Source organism: Delphinus delphis, chromosome X (assembly GCF_949987515.2).
Source record: "Delphinus delphis chromosome X, mDelDel1.2, whole genome shotgun sequence".
NCBI lineage: Eukaryota > Metazoa > Chordata > Mammalia > Artiodactyla > Delphinidae > Delphinus > Delphinus delphis.
In genome coordinates, this window is record NC_082704.1 from 68851246 (window position 1) to 68870787 (window position 19542).

The following is a 19542-nucleotide window of genomic DNA, read 5'->3' on the forward strand; positions in this document are numbered from 1 at the left end:
ACAGATACTTAACAAGGATATAGAAGACATAACTAACACTATCAACCAACTTGATCTAATTGACATTTATAAAATGCTCTACCCAACACCACCAGAATACACATTTATTTTCAAATGCACGTGGATCATTCAACATAGGCCATATTCTGAACCATAAAACAAACCTGAAAAGAGTTAAAAGTATTGAAATCATGCAAGGTATTTTCTCTTACCATAATGGAGTTAAATGATAAATTTATAAAGTATATGTAAAATATATTTTACAGTTCTATTTTTCCAAATATATATTTGGAAATTAAACAACATACTTCTAGTTGATATAGAGGGAACATATATCAACATATTAAAGGCCATTTATGACGAACTCACAGCTACCATCATACTCAATGGTGAAATACTGAAAGTCTTTAAGATCAGGAAGACAACAAGGATGCCCTTTCTTGCTACTTATATTTAACATAGCAATGGAAGTTCTAGCCACTGCAATCAGACAAGACAAAGAAATAAAGTGCATCCAAATCGGAAGGGAAGAAATAAAACTCTATTTCCAGATGACATGATACTATATATAAGAAATCCTAAAGTCTCCACCAAAAAAGTATTGGAACTAATAAATGAATTCAGTAAAGTTGCAAGATACAAGATTAATATATAGAAATCTGTTGCTTTTCTATACACTAATAATGGACTATCAGAAAGATAAAGCAAGAAAACAATCGTGAATAAAATCACATCAAAAAGAATAAAATACCTAGGAATAAACTTAACCAAGGAGGTGAAAGACCTATACTCTGAAAACTGTAAAACATTGATGAAGGAATTTGAAAATGATACAAAGAAATGGAAAGATATCCCATGTTCTTGGATTGGGAGAATTAATATTGTTTAAAATGTCCATACTACCCAAAGTGATCTACAGATTTAAGGCAATCCTTATCAAAATAACCCATGACATTTTTCACAGAACTTGAACAAATAATCCTAAAATTTTTATGGAACCACAAGAAACCCCGAACTGCCAAAGAAATCTTGAGAAAAAAGAACAAAGCTGGGGTATCATGCTCCCTGACTTCAGACTGTACTACAAAGCTACTGATACTCAACAAGTGTATAGAAGACATAAATGACACTATCAACCAACTTGATCTAATGGATATTTATAGAATGCTCTGCCCAACAACACCAGAATACACATTTATTGTAATCGAAACAACACATTTATTTGTAATGAAAACAACATGGTACTGGCAAAAAAATAGACACATAGATCAGTGGAACAGAATAGAGAACCCAGAAATAAACCCATGCACCTACGGTCAATTGATCTATGACAAAGGAGGCAAGAATATACAATGGAGAAAAGACAGTCTCTTCAATAAGTGGTGCTGGGAAAACTGTACAGCCACATGTAAAAGAATGAGATTAGAACATTTCCTCACACCATACACAAAAATAAACTAAAAATGGATTAAAGACCTAAATGTAAGACCTGAAACCATAAAACTTCTAGAAGAGAACATAGGCAGAACACTCTTTGACATAAGTCATAGCAATATTTTTTGGATCTGTCTCCTACAGCAAAAGAAATAAAAGCAAAATAAACAAATGGGACCTAATTAAACATAAAAACTTTTGCACAGCAAAGGAAACCATTGACAAAACGAAGAGACAGACTATGGAATGGGAGAAAATATTTGCAAATGATATGATCAATAAGGGGTTAATATCCAAAATATATAAAGAGCTCATACAACTCAGCATCAAGAAAAAAACCAACAAACCAATTAAAAATGGGCAGAAGGGCTTCCCTGGTGGCGCAGTGGTTGGGAGTCCGCCTGCCGATGCAGGGGATGCGGGTTCGTGCCCCAGTCCGGGAGGATCCCGCATGCCGCAGAGCGGCTGGGCCCGTGAGTCATGGCTGCTGAGCCTGCGCATCCAGGGCCTGTGCTCTGCGATGGGAGAGGCCTCAGCAGTGGGAGGCCCATGTACCGGGAAAAAAAAAAAAGGGCAGAAGTCTTAAATAGACATTTTTCCCAAGAAGACATACAGATGGCTAACAGGCACATGAAAAGATGCTCAGCATCACTAATCATTAGAGAAATGCAAATCAAAACCACAATGAGATATCATCTCACACCTGTTAGAATGTCTACAAATAAAAAATGTTGGTGGAGATGTGGAGAAAAGGGAACCCTTGTACAATGTTGGTGGGAATGTAAATTGGTGCAGCCACTGTGGAAAACAGTATAAGGTTCCTCAAAAACCTAAAAATAGAACTACCATGTGATCATGCAATTCCCTCCTGGGTATATATCTACAAAAAAAGAAGACAATAATTCAAAAAGATATACGTACCCCAATGTTCATAGCAGGATTATTTACAATAACAAAGATACGGAAGCAACCTAAGTGTCTATCAACAGATGAATGGGTAAAGAAGATGTGGTGTAATATATAAAATGGAATATTACTCAGCCATAAAAAAGAATGAAATTCTGCCATTTGCAACAACTTGGATGGACTTAGAGAATATTACCCTTAGTGAAATAAGTAAGACCGAGAAAGACAAATACTCTATGTTATCCCTTATATGTGGAATCTAAAAAATGAAACAAACCAATGTACATAACAAAGCAGAAACAGATTCACAGATACAGAGGACAAACTAGTGGTTGCCACTGGGGAGAGTGAAGTGGGGAGGGGGCAGGACAGGAGTATGGGATTAAGAGATGCAAACTACTATGTATAAAATAGATAAGCAGGGCTTCCCTGGTGGCGCAGTGGTTGAGAGTCTGCCTGCCAGTGCAGGGGACACAGGTTCGTGCCCCGGTCCGGGAGGTTCCCACATACCGCGGAGTGGCTGTGCCTGTGAGCCGTGGCCGCTGGGCCTGCGCGTCCGGAGCCTGTGCTCTGCAACGGGAGAGGCCACAACAGTGAGAGGCCCGCATACCGCAACAACAACAACAAAAAAAAATAGATAAGCAACAAGGATATATTGTACAGCACAGTGAAATATAGCCATTGTTTTGTAATAACTTTAAACTGAGTGTAAGCTATAAAAATATTGTATCACTATGTTGTATACCCAAAACTAATATAATATTGTAAATCAACTATACTTCAATTTAAAAAACATACTTTTTAAATAATCAAATGGGTTGAAGAGAAATTCGCAGGGAAATTAGAAATAGTTTGAATGGAAGTAAATGAAAACACAGCATATAAAAATTTGGAGGGGGCTTCCCTGGTGGCGCAGTGGTTGAGAGTCTGCCTGCCGATGCAGGGGACTCGGGTTCATGCCCCAGTCCGGGAAGATCCCACATGCCGCGGAGCGGCTGGGCCCGTGAGCCATGGCCGCTGAGCCTGCGCGTCCGGAGCCTGTGCTTCACAACAGGAGAGGCCACAACAGTGAGAGGCCCGTGTACCGCAAAAAAACAAAACAAAAAAAATTTGGAGGATACAGCTAAAGCAGTGTTTAGACAAAACTTTGTAGAAATAAATGCCTCTATTAGAAAAAGAAAGATCTTAAATAAGCCTCCACCTTAGGGAAAAAATTAGCAAATTGAACCAAATCAAGCAGAATGAAAGGAGTAATATAAGAGCAGAAGTCAATAAGATTTAAAACAGAAAATAATAGATAAAATTGATGAAACCAAAAGCTGTATTGTTGTTTTTGTTTGAAAAGATCAGTGCAGTTGAGAAAACTCTAGCCAGGCAGATCAAGACACAAATTAACAATATCAAGAATGATAGTGTAGACATCACTACAGATGCTGCAGACATTAAAAAAAAGATAACAAGGGAATATTCTGAAGAAATTTATGCCCATTAACTTGAAGGGTTAGATGAGATTGACAAATTCCTTGAAAGTCAAACTACCAAAGCTCCCACAAAAAGAAATAGATAACCTGAATTGTCCTATACCCATTGAATTCATAGTTTAAAATCTAGTAAAACATGAAAAGGATAATAGATTATAACCAAGTAAGTTTTATCCTGGGTTCAGCATTGTAAACTCAATCATTTAATTCACCATATCAACAGATTAAGTGACAAGACTCAACATCCATTTATTATAGAAACTCTCAGCTAAACAGGAATAGTAGGGAAGTTCCTCAAGCTGATAAAGACCATCCACAAAAATGAAACCTACAGCTAATGTCATTTTAAATGATGAAAGACTGAATGCTTTCCCTCTAAGGACATAAGTCAAGGATGTCTACTCTCACCACTCCTGGTCATCATCATCCTGGTGGTCCTAGCCAATGCAATAAGGCAAGCGAAAGAGTGGGAAAAGACATACATAGAGTGAAAAAGATCAAATAAAACTATCTGTATTTGCAGAGGACACATGATTCTCTATATAGAAAGTCCAAAGAATCTACAAAAAAGTTATGTGAACTAATAAATGAGTTAAGCAAGTCACAGTATACAGGTCAATATTCAAAAGTTGGTTATAGTTATACATGCTATCACTGAAGTTCAATAACAAAAAATACACATCAGTAGTGATAGAAGTCAAAATAGTTGTTAACTCTGCAAAGGTGGTATTGACTGGAAAGGAGCACGAGTGTTGGAAGTGTTCTATATCATGATCTGGGTAGTAGTTTGAACATATATAAAAATTCATCACCCTGTTTGTTTAAGATTAATGCACTTCCCTCAGTTTATTGTATGTATGCTATACCTCCAAACTTTTGAAAACGTTCAGTCTAACAAGGGTGATTGGAAACCATCTCACATAGTGTGGTAGATGCTACCTGATACAAGATTCTGCCCATGGCGATAACCAAGAAATATTGTTGACTGACTAAATGAAGCAGTTTGGAAACTTCCCCTTGCTTTGTTTAAAATAAAACCACAGTTGGTTTATATTGCACTGTATTTTCTGGTTAACTCAGTCATTAAAGTAAGGCAGGTAAACGTATTTGAATTAGATAGCAACAAGACTTTTCCAGGCTATTTAGGAATATCATCGTAATAATTTCAGGAAATGTAGACAACTCTAGTGAATGCATTTCAGGGTGTGAAAGTATTGGTGAGTTTATATATTTTAAAATGTAAAAGATCTGTCTACAGGAGCTGGGATAACCTTCAAATTATAAGTAAAATTAATTTTCCTCAATAGGAAAATCTCCCCAGAAGAGAGATTAGAATAGAAGAGAATGATAAAATGTAATCACAGAGAATGTTGCATTTTTGCCTCTTTCTTAGGGGACTTCTCAAGTGATCCATGTGAGACATTGCTTCTGCTGTATGAGTTTGAAGTTAAAGCCAAAATGAATGACCCATTACTGGACAGCTTCCTGGAATCAGTGTGGGAACTGCCTCATTTAGAAAGTAAAACATTGGAAACAATCGCATGTAAGAGCTGTATTTATGTTTTTGGAAGGCTGGTACCCATTTAAGTCGTACTACTTTTTTCTTTCTTCTCTCTCTTCTCTCTTTCCTCCAGGTGGGAAGCAATGTATCCTCATAGCACTTTGTTTCTCCTTCTCTAATGGCATTCTCAAACTATTTTGTATTATAATCGTTTGTGCATTTATCTTTTTCTTTAGGCTCCTTAGGGTCATGAGTAATAATTACTTGTATTTGTTGTACTTATAAACCCTAGCAAAGTGCATTGCTCATATTTATTTTATGTGTAGAATCGAATAATATAACTACACAATAGAGGTAGCTCAAACTTCAGAAAGTTAGTTTTGCTCAGCTAGTTAGAAATAGGCAATCAGCTGCTTCACTAATCAAAAGTAATACACTCTTAGCCGTTTATGAAAGTGTACAGAGAAATATTGGTGATATTTTTAACACAATTGCCAACCTCAAATTTGTCATTGGGCTATAAGTAGTATTGGGGGGCTCAGAGCCTCTATGAGGATATACTGCAAGAAATGGCCTCATTATGTTCCCTTTATATCTTTCACCCTCCTCAGGAGCCTATGTGTGGCTAATAAAGGTATTAGGTAGCCCCAAGTGCACAAGAGTCACATTTACCTTTCCCTGTCTTGCCAAGACAGAATTTCTAGACCTGTGGAGCTGGTGGCGTATACTTTATAGACATGTGATGGTGACCACTGTTCCTTGTATAATGGAACTCCAATTCTAGAGGCCTGGTAAATGCGTCTAGAAGTTTTAGGGGTTTTACCTCTGATACTTACTCTTATGTCAAGTGTTTCCTGTTTTTAATGTTAGGCAGAAACAGTATATTTAGTATAAATCTGTTTTTGATTAGTACCCTTTTACTTATCTGCTTTCTGTTTCCTTCTTAGTGTGCCCCTCCTTCACTTTGGTTCCTAAGATTATTGCTTCACCTGTATGACTATGCGCAGGCTTACAGAAACAGTAGGTTCTCTGTTGATGTTTGCTGAAGAAAAAATATAACCTGGTGATCCTACCATGTTACTCTGCCCAGAAAGTAGAAGCTATCTCTGAAAGCCACCATGGATTCATCATTTTATAAAATTCATTTTTGGGTTTTTGTCTTTGTTTATTTATTTGTTTTTGTTCATCTGTCTCAGGTCAGTTTCATTAGAGAAAGTCAGTTGTAACGTGGGATGAAAACTGTGATGGATGAGATTATGGTATTCACAATCTTTTTGCTTCCCTTCCTGTAGCATTAGCAATGGAAATGCCTGCACACTATCCTTCTATTGCTCTAAAGGCCTTGAAAAAGGCTTTATTTCTCCACAAAAAGAAAGAATCAGTTGATGTTTTGAGATACAGGTTAGTAAATATAATTCAACACTGAATCCTAGTTTTATTTTTTTGTTGTTTTTTTTTCTTTGCGGTACAAGGGCCTCTCACTGTTGTGGCCTCTCCCACTGCGGAGCGCAGGCTCAGCGACCATGGCTCACGGGCCTAGCCGCTCCGCAGCATGTGGGATCTTCCCGGACCGGGGCACGAACCCGTGTCCCCTGCATCAGCAGGCGGACTCTCAACCACTGCGCCACCAGGGAAGCCCGAATCCTAGTTTTTGATAGCCAAAAGTGCTATAGTCAATGTCCCATAAGTCATCAATCATACTCAACTGACTCAAAAGATGATTGGGCCACTCCTGTAACTCCTGGACTAAAAAGCCCTCAGAATAGCTCCATATTTAGAGTTGTGTGATAGACCAAGGCAAGGTAAAGGAGTCTGGTTTTCCCAAAGGAGAAAAGAGGGAGAAAGTTGCTTCTTTGTGTGAGCCTGTATATATAATAAAATTACTAATTAAGTACCTTTCTTTCGTTCATTACTGAATATGCCAAATATACAGAAAAGTAGAGAGATTAATATAACAAACACGAGTGTATCCACCACTCAAATTTAACAGATGTTAACATTTTGCTACATTTGCCTCATGTATTTTTTTCTAAGCACCTTTCTTTAAGGACCAATAAGTGCTGTACGTAATATAAAATAGTATTTATTGAAGATTTTATGTTCTCTACGCCTAGACATGGGGGAAAAATAGATATTGTGTGATTTTTCTCTGGAAAACTTCATTACAGTCTTCCTTTTCTGAGACATGAGAGAGTTCTCCTGGAATTACTCCCAATTTAAATCCCAATTCCCTTCTGCATTTGAGGATGTAACGAGATGCTTTAAAGTATCTGTAGATTAAACCAGCTCATAAAATATAGTAAACAGACACAACTCCTTAGTTCAGGAAACTAAAAAAATATATATATATAGTGAAAGACAACCGTAGGCATAATAAAAGGAAGGATTGGTCAGCCCCCTTTATATCTTCAAAAATCTGTCTTCTGAGCTTGGAGGCCAGATAAAATTGAAGGAAGAACAGACGTGTTTTGAAGCTCTTAGTCTGGGATGAGATCCAGATTTTACTTATCTTAGCCATGAAGTCAATGATTTCTTTCCTTATGGGATGCGTTTTCTCTTTTTGATTTTCAGCAAATGTATGCACAGCTTGATTAACCTCTTCGTGCCAGATGGGGTGCCGAATGAAGAACTCTGTCCCCTGGAAGAAATTTGGGGCTGCTGTGAAGATGCTCTGAGCCTTATTAGCCACACTGTAAGTCAAACAATGATATTAAACTTTAAGCTAATTTTAAAGAACTAAATGATCTTATGTATTAGAAATTACATAGAATAATGCTTTTCGATATGAGTTTTAATGTAAATAAATTTGTATTAAAATGTGGTTACACACTATAAAATTTCCCTGGGTTTGTGAAATGTAAATAGTTAAAAGTAGAAAATTTCTAATACAGGTATACTATGGATTAGGTCGAAGTAGCAGTACCATCTGGCATTTTGAATTACTTTGTATTTTCAAAACCTGGTAGAATTATTCCCCTGTGATGAGACTAACCCTTTGAAAAAGTTTATTATTATTCTGCCACTTCTGAGACAGGTGATAATAGAGTAGAAGGAACAATGAAGACCTGTGTTTTAGTCCCTCCTCTGCTGCTTTTTTTTCTTTTCAGTGCAGGTTTATTCAGTAATTTTTAGATCAGCTTTATTAAGATGTAATTTATATACTGTAATATTCACCCATTATATGTATATAATTCAGTGATTTTTAGTAAATGTATGGTTATGCAACTGACACCATAATCCAGTTTTAGAATATTTTCATTACTCCAAAAATTTTCCCATTGCCCATTTGCAGTCAATCCCTGCTCCCATTTTCAGGCCCAGGGAACCACTGATCTGCTTTCTAGCTCTATAGATTTTCTCATTCTAGACACTTCATATAAATGGAGTCATATTTGTGACCTCTTGTGTCTGGTTTCTTTCAGTTTAGCTTACTGTTTTTGAGGTTCACCCATGCTGTAGCATGTATCACTCTTTCATTCCTTTTTATTGCTGAATAAATAGAATATTTTTATAGGCTATTGAATTAGTATGTCACATTTTGTTTATGCACTCACTAGTTGATAAATATTTTATTTGTTTCCACTTTTTGGCTATTACAAATAATGCTGCTATGAACAGTTGTGTCTAAGTCTTCGTTTTCAAAGGTTTGTTTTCAATTTTCTTGAGTACATGAATTAATGGCTCATATGGTAATGCTCTAAACTTTTTGAAGAACTGCGATCTGTTTTCCAAAGTTGCTGCACCTTTTACATTCCTCCCAGCAGTGTATGAGGGTTCCAACTTCTCCACATCCTTATTAACACTTGTTATTGCCCATCTTTTTTATTATAGCCATTCTAGTGGGTATGTAATGGTAGTTCATTGTGGTTTTGATTTGAATTTCCGTGATAGCTAACACTGTTGATCATTTTTTCATGTGCTTATTGACCATTTGTTTATCTTTTTTGGAAAGATATCTATTCAATTATTTTCCCATTTTTTAAATTAGATTCTCAGTAAGTTATGTGTTCTTTATGTATTCTAGATACAAATCCTTTATCAAATATACTATTTGTAAATATTTTCTCCCAGTCTCTGGTTTGTCTTTTCATTTTCTTAATGGCAGCATTTAAAAAGCAAATATTCTGAATTTTGATGAAGACCAATTTATTATTTTTTCTTTTATGGGTCATGTTTTTAGTCATGATAAGAAGTCTTTGCCTATTCCAAATATACAAAGATTTTCTTCTATGTTTTCTTGTAGCTTTTATAGTTTTATTTCTTACATATAGGTCTGTGATTCATTTTGAGTTAATTTTTGTTTATGGTGTATGAGGTAAGGGTCTAAATGGTTTCTCATTTGTTTGTTTTTGCATATGGATATTCCTCCTCTGCTGTTTGACTTCAGTTTTCTCATTTGTAAAATGGAAATAATACCTTTTCTGACTCCCATACTGAGGTTTTAAGGATCAATTAAAATAATAATATGTGTTGTGAACTTTAACAACTCATACACAGGTAAGGTAAGGTAGTACTGTTATTATAAGGGAGCTATAAAATATTAAGAAGGTCAAATGGCTTGCTTAAAGTCACACAAAAGTCATTACTTGAGTCCATGTTAATATCCAAGGCTCCTGACTTGCCCAACTGCTTCTTCATATACAAACGTCTGCAAACCACAACAGATGGTGGAACAATATAGCAGGGTGACAACCTGGTACAAACTAGCATCATCTTACAGAAACCCAGAATTCTGGAGCTATGTAATTATGGCCTGTGTAAATTTAAGTTTAAAAAAAAACTTTAGCATTGAACATTTTGGAGATATATACATCTTTTTTTTCCCCTCATCTTAACTTTCTTTTGGGAAGAAGAGAAAATTAAATTTCTAAGCCATGAGCCTCATCTGGACCTTCAGATGTGTTTGCCATAGTAACAAATACAAACTAAAATTAAATTGTACTATAAATTCAAATTGATCAATTTCCATAGTCGCTATATAAGGCCAAAACTGCTCTGAGCATTTTGCCACTTTTATTCTGTCTAATGTATTACTGTTCCATCTCTCCGAATCTTGGGTTGCCTGTTAGAGAGGTTAATATTTTTTTAGTTTTTTGACCAGCCTCCCATCCATTATTGCTAATTCCCTGAAACATGATGGGATAGTTAGCTTTTCTATACAGAGATTAATTTAATAACCCTCTTGGCTCTTTACATAGTATATGTTGCTTTTTACTGTTTGATTGAATGTGCTATGCATCCCTTTTGTTTTAAATACTTGGAAAAAAATTTGCCCTTATTTGACTTTTCTGATGACCAGTCACTCATTCATTATTTATTAAGCAGATAACCTTTATCAAGTGCCTCCATACAGTGGCAAAATGGCTATTGCACAAATATAAAACCTCAAGCCCACACTATCATACTTTACATTTTACAGAGCATTCTTACATCCATTATTTCATTTGACAGTCCACCCCCCAGTAATTCTATGAAGTAGGAAATGCTGGTATTATCCTTGATATACAAATAAGGAAATTTTTAAGATTCAAAAAAGTCAAGTTACCAATTTGCCTAAGTTCATATGGCTAATGAATGAAAATCAGAACTAGAACCGTCTGACCTCAGTTCCAGGGCTCTTTCCACCAGAACACACGTCTTATTTACCTGCTTTTGCTAGGAATTTCAGTTCAAAGGAGAGGCTCAAGTTGGTATCTAGTACACTTTTTGCCTAGCCCTATATCCCAAAGATTTTCTCCTCTTTTTTTAAGTTTTATAGTTTTATATTTTACATTTAAGTTCATAATACATTTTACGTTAATTTTTGTATGAGGTGTGAGATTTAGGTTGAGGTTCATTTTTGCTGTGATATCCAGTTGCTCTAGCACCATTTGTTGACAAGGCTGTCTTTCCTCCATTAAATTGCTTTTGTACTTTTTGTTTTTTTTTTTTCTGTACGCGGGCCTCTCACTGTTGTGGCCTCTCCTGTTGTGGAGCACAGGCTCCGGACGCACAAGCTCAGCGGCCAGGGCTCACGGGCCCAGCCGCTCTGCAGCATGTGGGATGTTCCCGCACCGGGGTACGAACCCGCGTCCCCTGCATTGGCAGGCGGACTCTCAACCACTGCGCCACCAGGGAAGCCCGCGCTTTTGTACTTTTGACAAAAAATCAGTTGGGCATATTTGTGAGTCTCTTACTGAGTTCTCTATTTTCTCTATGTGTCAGTCCCTCTGCGAGTACCTGATTACTATAGCTACACAATAAGTCTTAAAAGCAAGTAGAGTGATTGTACCCACTTTATTGTTATTAGCTATCTAGTTCCTTTGCCCTTCTATATTCATTTTAGAATAATCTTGTCTAAATCTACAAAAATTCCTCCTGGGATTTTGATAGGAATTGCATTAAACTGTATTTGTTTCCTAGAACTGTGATAACAAATTAGCACAAACTGGGTGACTTATAACAAGAGAAATTTATTCTCTCACAGTTCTGGAGGCCAGAAGTCTGAAATCAAGGTGTCAGTAGGCCATACTCTTTCTGAAGGCTCTATGGAGAGGATCCTTCTTTGCCTCGTCCTGTCTTTTTATGGTTGTTGGCAAACCTTGGTATTCCTTGGCTTATAGATTCATAACTCCAGTCTCTGTCACCACATGGCATTCTCCCTCTGTCTTTCTCTTTTTCTTATAAGTACACAGCCATTATTGGATTAAGGGTCCACTCTACTTCAGTATGATCTCAACTTAGTTACATCTGCAGTGCCCCTATTTCCAAATATGGTCACATGATGAAGTACCAGGAAGGACATGAATTTTGGGGGAGGACTCCATCGAACCTAGTACACTTTATATCAAGAATTGACATCTTTAATTATATCTCAATTTAAAAATAGAATTGACATCTTTATTATACCGAATCTTCCAATCCATGAACAGGGTATGTCTCTTCATTTATTTAGATTTTTTATTTCTTTCATCAGCATTATGTAGTTTCCAGCATACAATTCCTGTACATGTATTGTTAGATTTATATCTAAGTGCTGTGGGTTTTTTTTTTTTTTTGAGTGATCATAAGTGGTGTCCTGTGTTAATTTCTAATATGAAGAAATGCAGTTGCTATTTCTATGTTCATTTTGTATCCCACAACCTTGCTGAACTCACTCATTTCAGGAATTTTCTTTGAAGATTCCTTAGGATTTCCTATGTAAACAACCATGTCATCTGCAAATAGAGACAGTTTTATTTCTTCCTTTCCAATCTATGTGCCTTCTCTTTCCTTTTCTTGCCTTACTGCACAGACTAGAACTTTCAGCACCATGTTAGTTAAGAGTAATGAGAGTGGATATTCTTGCCTTGTTCACTCTCTTAGGGGGAAAACATTCAGTCTTTCACCATTAAGTATAATGTTAGCCATAGGATTTTTGTAGAAGCTCTTTATCAAGTTGAGGAAGTTCCCACTATTCCTTTTCTCTGCTAGTTTCATGAATGAGTATTGAATTTTGTCACATGCTTCTCCTGCATCAATTGATATGATCATGTGATTTTTCTTCTTTAACCTGTTAATATGGGGGATTACATTGACTGATCTCAAATATTGAACCAGCCTTGCATCGTTAGAATAAACCCCACATGGTCATAGTGTATAATTCTTTTTTTTTCTTAGCATTTTTATTGGAGTATAATTGCTTTACAATGGTGTGTTAGTTTCTGCTTTATAACACAGTGAATCAGTTATACATATACATATATCCCCATATCCCTTCCCTTTTGCGTCTCCCTCCCTCCCATAATTCTTTTTATATATTGCTGAACTCTGTTTGCTAGCATATTGTTAAAGATTTTTTATCTATATTCATTGGTGAGTAGTTTTTTTTCTGTACAGTCTTTGGTTTTGGTATCAGGGTAATACTAGATTCATAAAATGAATTGCAACGTGTTTCCTCATATTTTTGGAAAAGATTGTGTAGAATTTATGTCAGTTCTTTTCTTAATGTTTGGTAGAATTCTGCAGTGTAACTGGGCCTGGAGATTTTTTTCAAGAGTTTAAAACTACATATTCTATTTCCTTAATAGTTATAGACTGTTCACATTATCTATTTTATATTGGGTGATTTCTGATAATTTGTGTTTTTCAGTGAAGTGACCCATTTCGTCTAAGTTGTCAAAAAAATTTTTACATATAAATTGGTATGGCCAAGGCTGACAACATCAGCATTTTATTTTTTAAAATTTATTTTATTTATTTATTTTTGTCTGCATTGGGTTTTTATTGCTTCATGCGGGCTTTCTCTAGTTGCAGCAAGTAGGGGGCTACTGAGCAGGGGCTACTCTTCGTTGTGGTGCATAGGCTTCTTACTGTGGTGGCTTCTCTTGTTGCAGAGCACGGGCTCTAGGCACGTGGGCTTCAGTAGTTGTGGCATGCAGGCTCTATAGAGGGCAGGCTCAGTAGTTGTGGTGCACGGGCTTAGTTGCTCCATGGCATGTGGCATCTTCCCAGACCAGAGCTTGAACCCATGACCCCTGCATTGGCAAGCGGATTCTTAACCACTGCACCACCAGGGAAGTCCCCTAAGTCGTCAAATTTATATGTATAGAGTTCTTTGTATTATTATTCCCTTATTATTCTTTTGATGTGTGCAGGGTCTGTAGTGATATTTACTGTTTTATTCCTGATATTGATAATTTACATCTTCCCTTCTTTTCTCTCTGTCATTCTTGCCAAGAGTTAGTAGATTTTATCCACCTTTTCAAAGAACCATCTCCTCCATTGATTTTCTCTATTGCCTTTGTATTTTCAGTGTTGTTGATTTCTGCTCTTTATTATTCACTTCATTCTGCTTGCTTTGCATTTAGTTTGCTCTTCTTTTCTAGGTTCTTGAGATGGGAACTTAAATTATTGGGACCTTTCCTCTTTTCTAATGTATGTATTTAGTGCTGTAAATTTCCCTCACTGAGCTGCTTTAGCTGTAGCCCACAAATTTTGCTATATTGTATTTTCATTTTCATTTACTTCAATGTATTTTTTTATTTCCTTTGAGACTTCCTCTTTGACCCATAGATTACTTCGTAGTGTGTTGTTTAGTTTCTAAGTGTTTACAGATTTTCCTGTTATCTTTCTGTTACTGAATTCTAGTTTTATTCCATTGTGGTCGGAGAACACAACTTGTATAATTTCAGTTATTTAAACTTTTTGAGATTTATTTTATGGCCCAGGATATGATCTTAGTAAATGTTCCATGGGCACTTGAAAAGAATGTGTATTCTGCTGTTGTTGGGAGGAGTAGTCTATAAATGTTGATTAGATCTCACTGGTTCATGGTGTTGCCAAGTTCTTGTATACTTTTCCTTATTTTCTGGCTAATTGTTCTATTATTTGTTGAGCAGGCACATTAAAATCTTCAACTATAACTGTGGAGTTATCTAGCTCTTCTCACTCCTATTGGTTTTTGCTTCATATTTTGTAACACTGTTATTGGATGCATGCACATTTATGATTGCTATGTCTTCTTTGTGGATTTCACCTTTTATCATTGTATAATGTTCCTGTCTCAAGTAATTTTCTTTGCTCTGAAGTTACAATAACTAATATAATATTGCTACTCTTGCTATCCTTTGATTACTGTTTATATAATATACCTATTTCCATCCTTTTATTTTCAGTCTGCCTATAATGTTATATTTGAAGGAAATTTCTTGTAGCCAGCATATAGACAACACATTTTTTAATCCACTTTGCCAATCTCTCTTTTTTAATTTTCTCTCTTTTTTAATTATATTAAAAGTTTCAGGTGTACAACATTATAATTCAACACTGGTATACACTACAAAGTGATCACCTCAAAAAGTCTAGTTACCATCTGTCACCATATAATTGGCTCCCTTTACCACTTTTGCCCAATCCCCAGCATTCTTCCCCTCTGGTAAACACCAATCTAGTCTCTGTATCTATGAGTTTGTTTTCAATTTGTTCTGTTTTTCATTTGTTTTGTTTTTATTTTTTAGATTCTACATATGAGTGAAATCATAGCCTATTTATCTTTTTTCTTCAGACTCATTTAGCATAATGCCCTCAATCCATGTTGTCACAAATGGCAAGATTTATTCATTTTTATGACTGAGTAGCATTCCACTGTGTGTGTGTGTGTGTGTGTGTGTGTACACACACATATACACATATATGCCACATCTTTATCCATTTATCCATCCATGGACACTTAGATTTCCCCATATCTCAGCTATTATAAATAATGCTGCAATGAACATAGGGGTGCATATATCTTTTTGAATTAGTGTTTCATGTTCTTTGGATAAATACCCAAAAGTGGAATAGTTGGATAATATGGTAGTCCTAGTCTAAATTTTTAAAAGAATCTCCATAATGTTTTCCATACTGGCTGTACCAATTTACATTCCAAACAACAGTGCACAAGGGTTTTCCTTTCTCCACGTGCTCGTCAACACTTATTTGTCTTTTTGAAAATAACCATTCTAACAGGTGTAAGGTGGTATCTCATTGTGATATTGATTTTCATTTCTCTAATAATTAATGATGTTGAGCATCACTTCATGTATGTGCCTCTTGGGCATCTCTATGTATTCTTTGGGAAAATGTCTACTCAGGTCCTCTGCCCATCTTTTTTTTTTATAAATTTATTTATTTATTTATGGCTACATTGGGTCTTCGTTGCTGCACGCGGGCTTTTGTCTAGTTGCAGTGAGCGTGGGCTTCTCATTGCACTGGCTTCTCTTGTTGCAGAGCACGGGCTCTAGGCACACGGGCTTCAGTACTTGTGGCATGCAGGCTCACTAGTTGTGGCTCGCGGGCTCTAGAGCACAGGCTGAGTAGTTGCGGTGCATGGGCTTAGTTGCTCCACGGCTTGTGGGATCTTTCCAGACCAGGGCTTGAACCTGTGTCCCCTGCATTGGCAGGCGGATTCTTAACCACTGTGCCACTAGGGAAGTCCCTGTTTTCTTATTATTAATTACTGCCTGTTTTTTCAGCTTAGAGAATCCCTTTAACATTTCTTGTAAGGCCTTCTTAGTGGTATGAACTCCTAAAGGAGTTAAAGCTTTTGCTTATCTGGAAAACTCTTAATCACTCCTTCAATTCTGAGTGATAACCTTGCTGGGTAGAGAATTCATGATTGGAAGTTTTTTCTTTTCAGCACTTTGAATATGTCATGCCACTCTCTTCTAACCTGTAAATTTTCTGCTGAAATATCTGCTGACAGTCTTATGCGGTTTCCCTTGTTATGTAGTAAGTTGTTTTTCTCTTGCTGCTTTTAAGGTTCTCTCTTTATTTTTAACTTTTACCATTTTAAGTATAATATATCTTGGTGTGTTTTTTGGGGGGTTCATCTTATTTGGAACTCTCTGGGTTTCCTGGACCTGGATGTCTGTTTCCTTCCCCAGATGGAGGATGTTTTCAGCCATTATTTCTTCAAATAATTTTTCCAGCCCTTCTTCTCTCTCTTCTCCTTCTGGGACACCTTTGATGTGCATATTAATACTCTTGATGTTATCCAAGAGGTCCCTTAAAATATCTTCACTTTTTTAAAATTCTTTTTTCATTTTGCTGCTCTGAGTGATTCCTATTGCTTTATCTTCCAGCTCACTAATTTGTTCTTCTACTTCATCCAGTCTGCTGTTAAACCCCTCAAGTGTATTTTTTAGCTCAGATATTACTTCTGTTTGCTTCTTTCTTATATTTTCTCTTCCAGTATCCTCCCAAGTTTGGTGAGCATCTTTGTGACCATTACTTTGAACACTTTATAAGGCAGGTTGTTTATGTCCATTTCATTAAGGTCTTTTTTCTGGGGATTTGTTCTTAGGTTTGGAACATATTCTTCTGTCTCTTCATTTTGTCTGACTCTTTGTTTGTCTATGTATATTAGGCGAAACAGCTACCTCCCCAGGTCTTGAAGGAGGGTTCTAGTGTAGCAGATGATCCATGGGGCCTGGAAACACATTCTCCCCTGGACATCAGAGCCAGACACTCAAGAGGTGTCCCTTGTGTGGGCTCTTGTGGGGCCATAGCTGCTAATGGGGAGGGTGAGGCAAGGTGTGTGTGCTCACCCCCTTGATTGTAGCATAGCTGTTTCATGGAAGGTTGGGGATGAGGCACATGCCTGGCCTGGTTGCAGAACAATTGTTGCATGGTGTGGGGGTGGACTCAGGGTGCTCTCATGGCCCAGTTGTGGTGAGATTGCTGCACAGGTGGACAGTACACAGGGTACCCGCCTGGTCTGATTGCATCGCAACTGCTGCGCTTAGGCGGGGGAGGGGGGTAGTGCTCTCACCTGGCCCAGGTGTGGGGCAGCTGTGTGTGAAGTGGGTGGGTGCTCAAGGTGCTCACCCAGTCAGGCTGTTTTGCAGGGTGTGCAGAGCATGCCCAATGGTGTAACCAGGCTAGAGGGAGGGCACCAAAAATGACACCTGCCAGCTCTGTCATCACCAAGTTAGGATATGATTGCAAAATGTTGTCAGCCACAAAAAGACAACCCTCAGAATGGGAGAAGATATTTGCAAATGGACAAAGGGTTCATCTCCAAAATATATAAACAGCTCATGCAACTCAATATTAAAAAAACAAACAACCCCATTAAAAAATGGGCAGAAGACCTAAATAGACACTTCTCCAAAGAAGACATACAGATGGCCAAGAAGCACATGAAGAGGTGCTCAACATCACTAATTATTAGAGAAATGCAAATCAAAACTACAATGAGGTATCACCTCACACCAGTTAGAATGGGCATCATCAGAATATCTACAAACAATAAATGCTGGAGAGGGTGTGGAGAAAAGGGAGCCCTCTTGCACTGTTGGTGGGAATGTAAATTGATACAGCCACTGTGGAGAACAGTATGGAGGTTCCTAAAAAACTAAAGATAGAATTACCATATGACCCAGCAATCCCACTACTGGGCATATACCCAGAGAAAACCACAATTCTAAAAGACACATGCACCCCAATGTTCATTGCAGCACTATTTACAATAGCCAGGTCATGGAAGCAACCTAAATGCCCATTGACAGACGAATGGATAAAGAAGATATGGTACATATATACAATGAAATATTACTCAGCCATAAAAAGGAATGAAATCGGGTCATTGTAGAGACGTGGATGGACCTAGAGACTGTCATACAGAGTGAAGTAAGTCAGAAAAAGAAAAACAAATATCGTATATTAACGCATATATGTGGAACCTAGAAAAATGGTACGGATGAACCAGTTTGCAGGGCAGAAATAGAGACACAGATGTAGAGAACAAACGTATGGACACCAAGGGGGGAAAGTGGTGGGGGGAGGGGTGGTGTGATGAATTGGGAGATTGGGATTGACATATATACACTAATATGTATAAAATGGATAACTAATAAGAACCTGCTGTATAAAAAAATAAATTTAAAAAAAGAAAAGAGAGGCTTCCCTGGTGGCGCAGTGGTTGAGAGTCCGCCTGCCAATGCAGGGGACACGGGTTCGTGCCCCAGTCTGGGAAGATCCCACATGCCGCGGAGCAGCTGGGCCTGTGAGCCATGCCCGCTGAGCCTGCGCGTCCGGAGCCTGTGCTCTGCAATGGGAGAGGCCACAACAGTGAGAGGCCTGCATACCGAAGGAAAAAAATAAGAAAAGAAAAATGGTGTCAGCCAATGCTTCCGTCCCTGGGAAAAGTCTCAGGAGGTTCCTGCCTCCCCAGCAGCTACTTTAAGATTAGTAAGTGGGTCTCCCTTACTTATAGCTTAGGTGCTTTTCAAACTGTTGCTTTTTCTCTGGATCTCCATGTGAAATGGGTTGTGCATGAACTGTTTAAGAGCAGGTTTCTTGTTCCCTGTAGTTCTGTGGTTCTTCTGACCTCTTAATCCCCATTGATTTTCAAAACCAGACATTTTGGGAGCTTGTCTTTCTGGTGCTGGACCCAGGGATTGCGGTGCTTGATGTGGGGTTCAATCCCTTCACATCTCAAGGGAAAATACCATATTGTGGTATCCCTCCTCACTTTGGGTCACTGCTCCTAGAGTGGAATCCATGGCAAGACCATGTCTCTGCCTCTCCTATCTGTCTCAAAGTTTATCTTTTAGCTTTTGTTTGTGGAGGTGCTATTCATCTAGTTTTCAGGTCTTTTTCAAAGGAAAATCGTTCCAAATATAGCTGAAAATTTGTTGTGTCTGTGAGAGGAACTGTGTTCATGGTCTTCCTGTGCTGCCATTTTGAACCTCAACCTTCAGTCTCTGTCTTTTT

At 37.5% G+C, this 19542-nt stretch overlaps 1 protein-coding gene across 1 annotated transcript in view; it reads left to right on the plus strand.

Moving 5' to 3' along the window:
• TEX11 (testis expressed 11) overlaps nt 1-19542 on the plus strand; it is a 348927-nt gene that overhangs the window by 303660 nt on the left and 25725 nt on the right. Inside the window, exons 25-27 of the mRNA XM_060003090.1 lie at nt 5215-5364; nt 6615-6723; nt 7894-8014. Of these exons, the coding sequence (XP_059859073.1) occupies nt 5215-5364; nt 6615-6723; nt 7894-8014 (380 nt within the window). The remainder of the gene's footprint in view (nt 1-5214; nt 5365-6614; nt 6724-7893; nt 8015-19542) is intronic.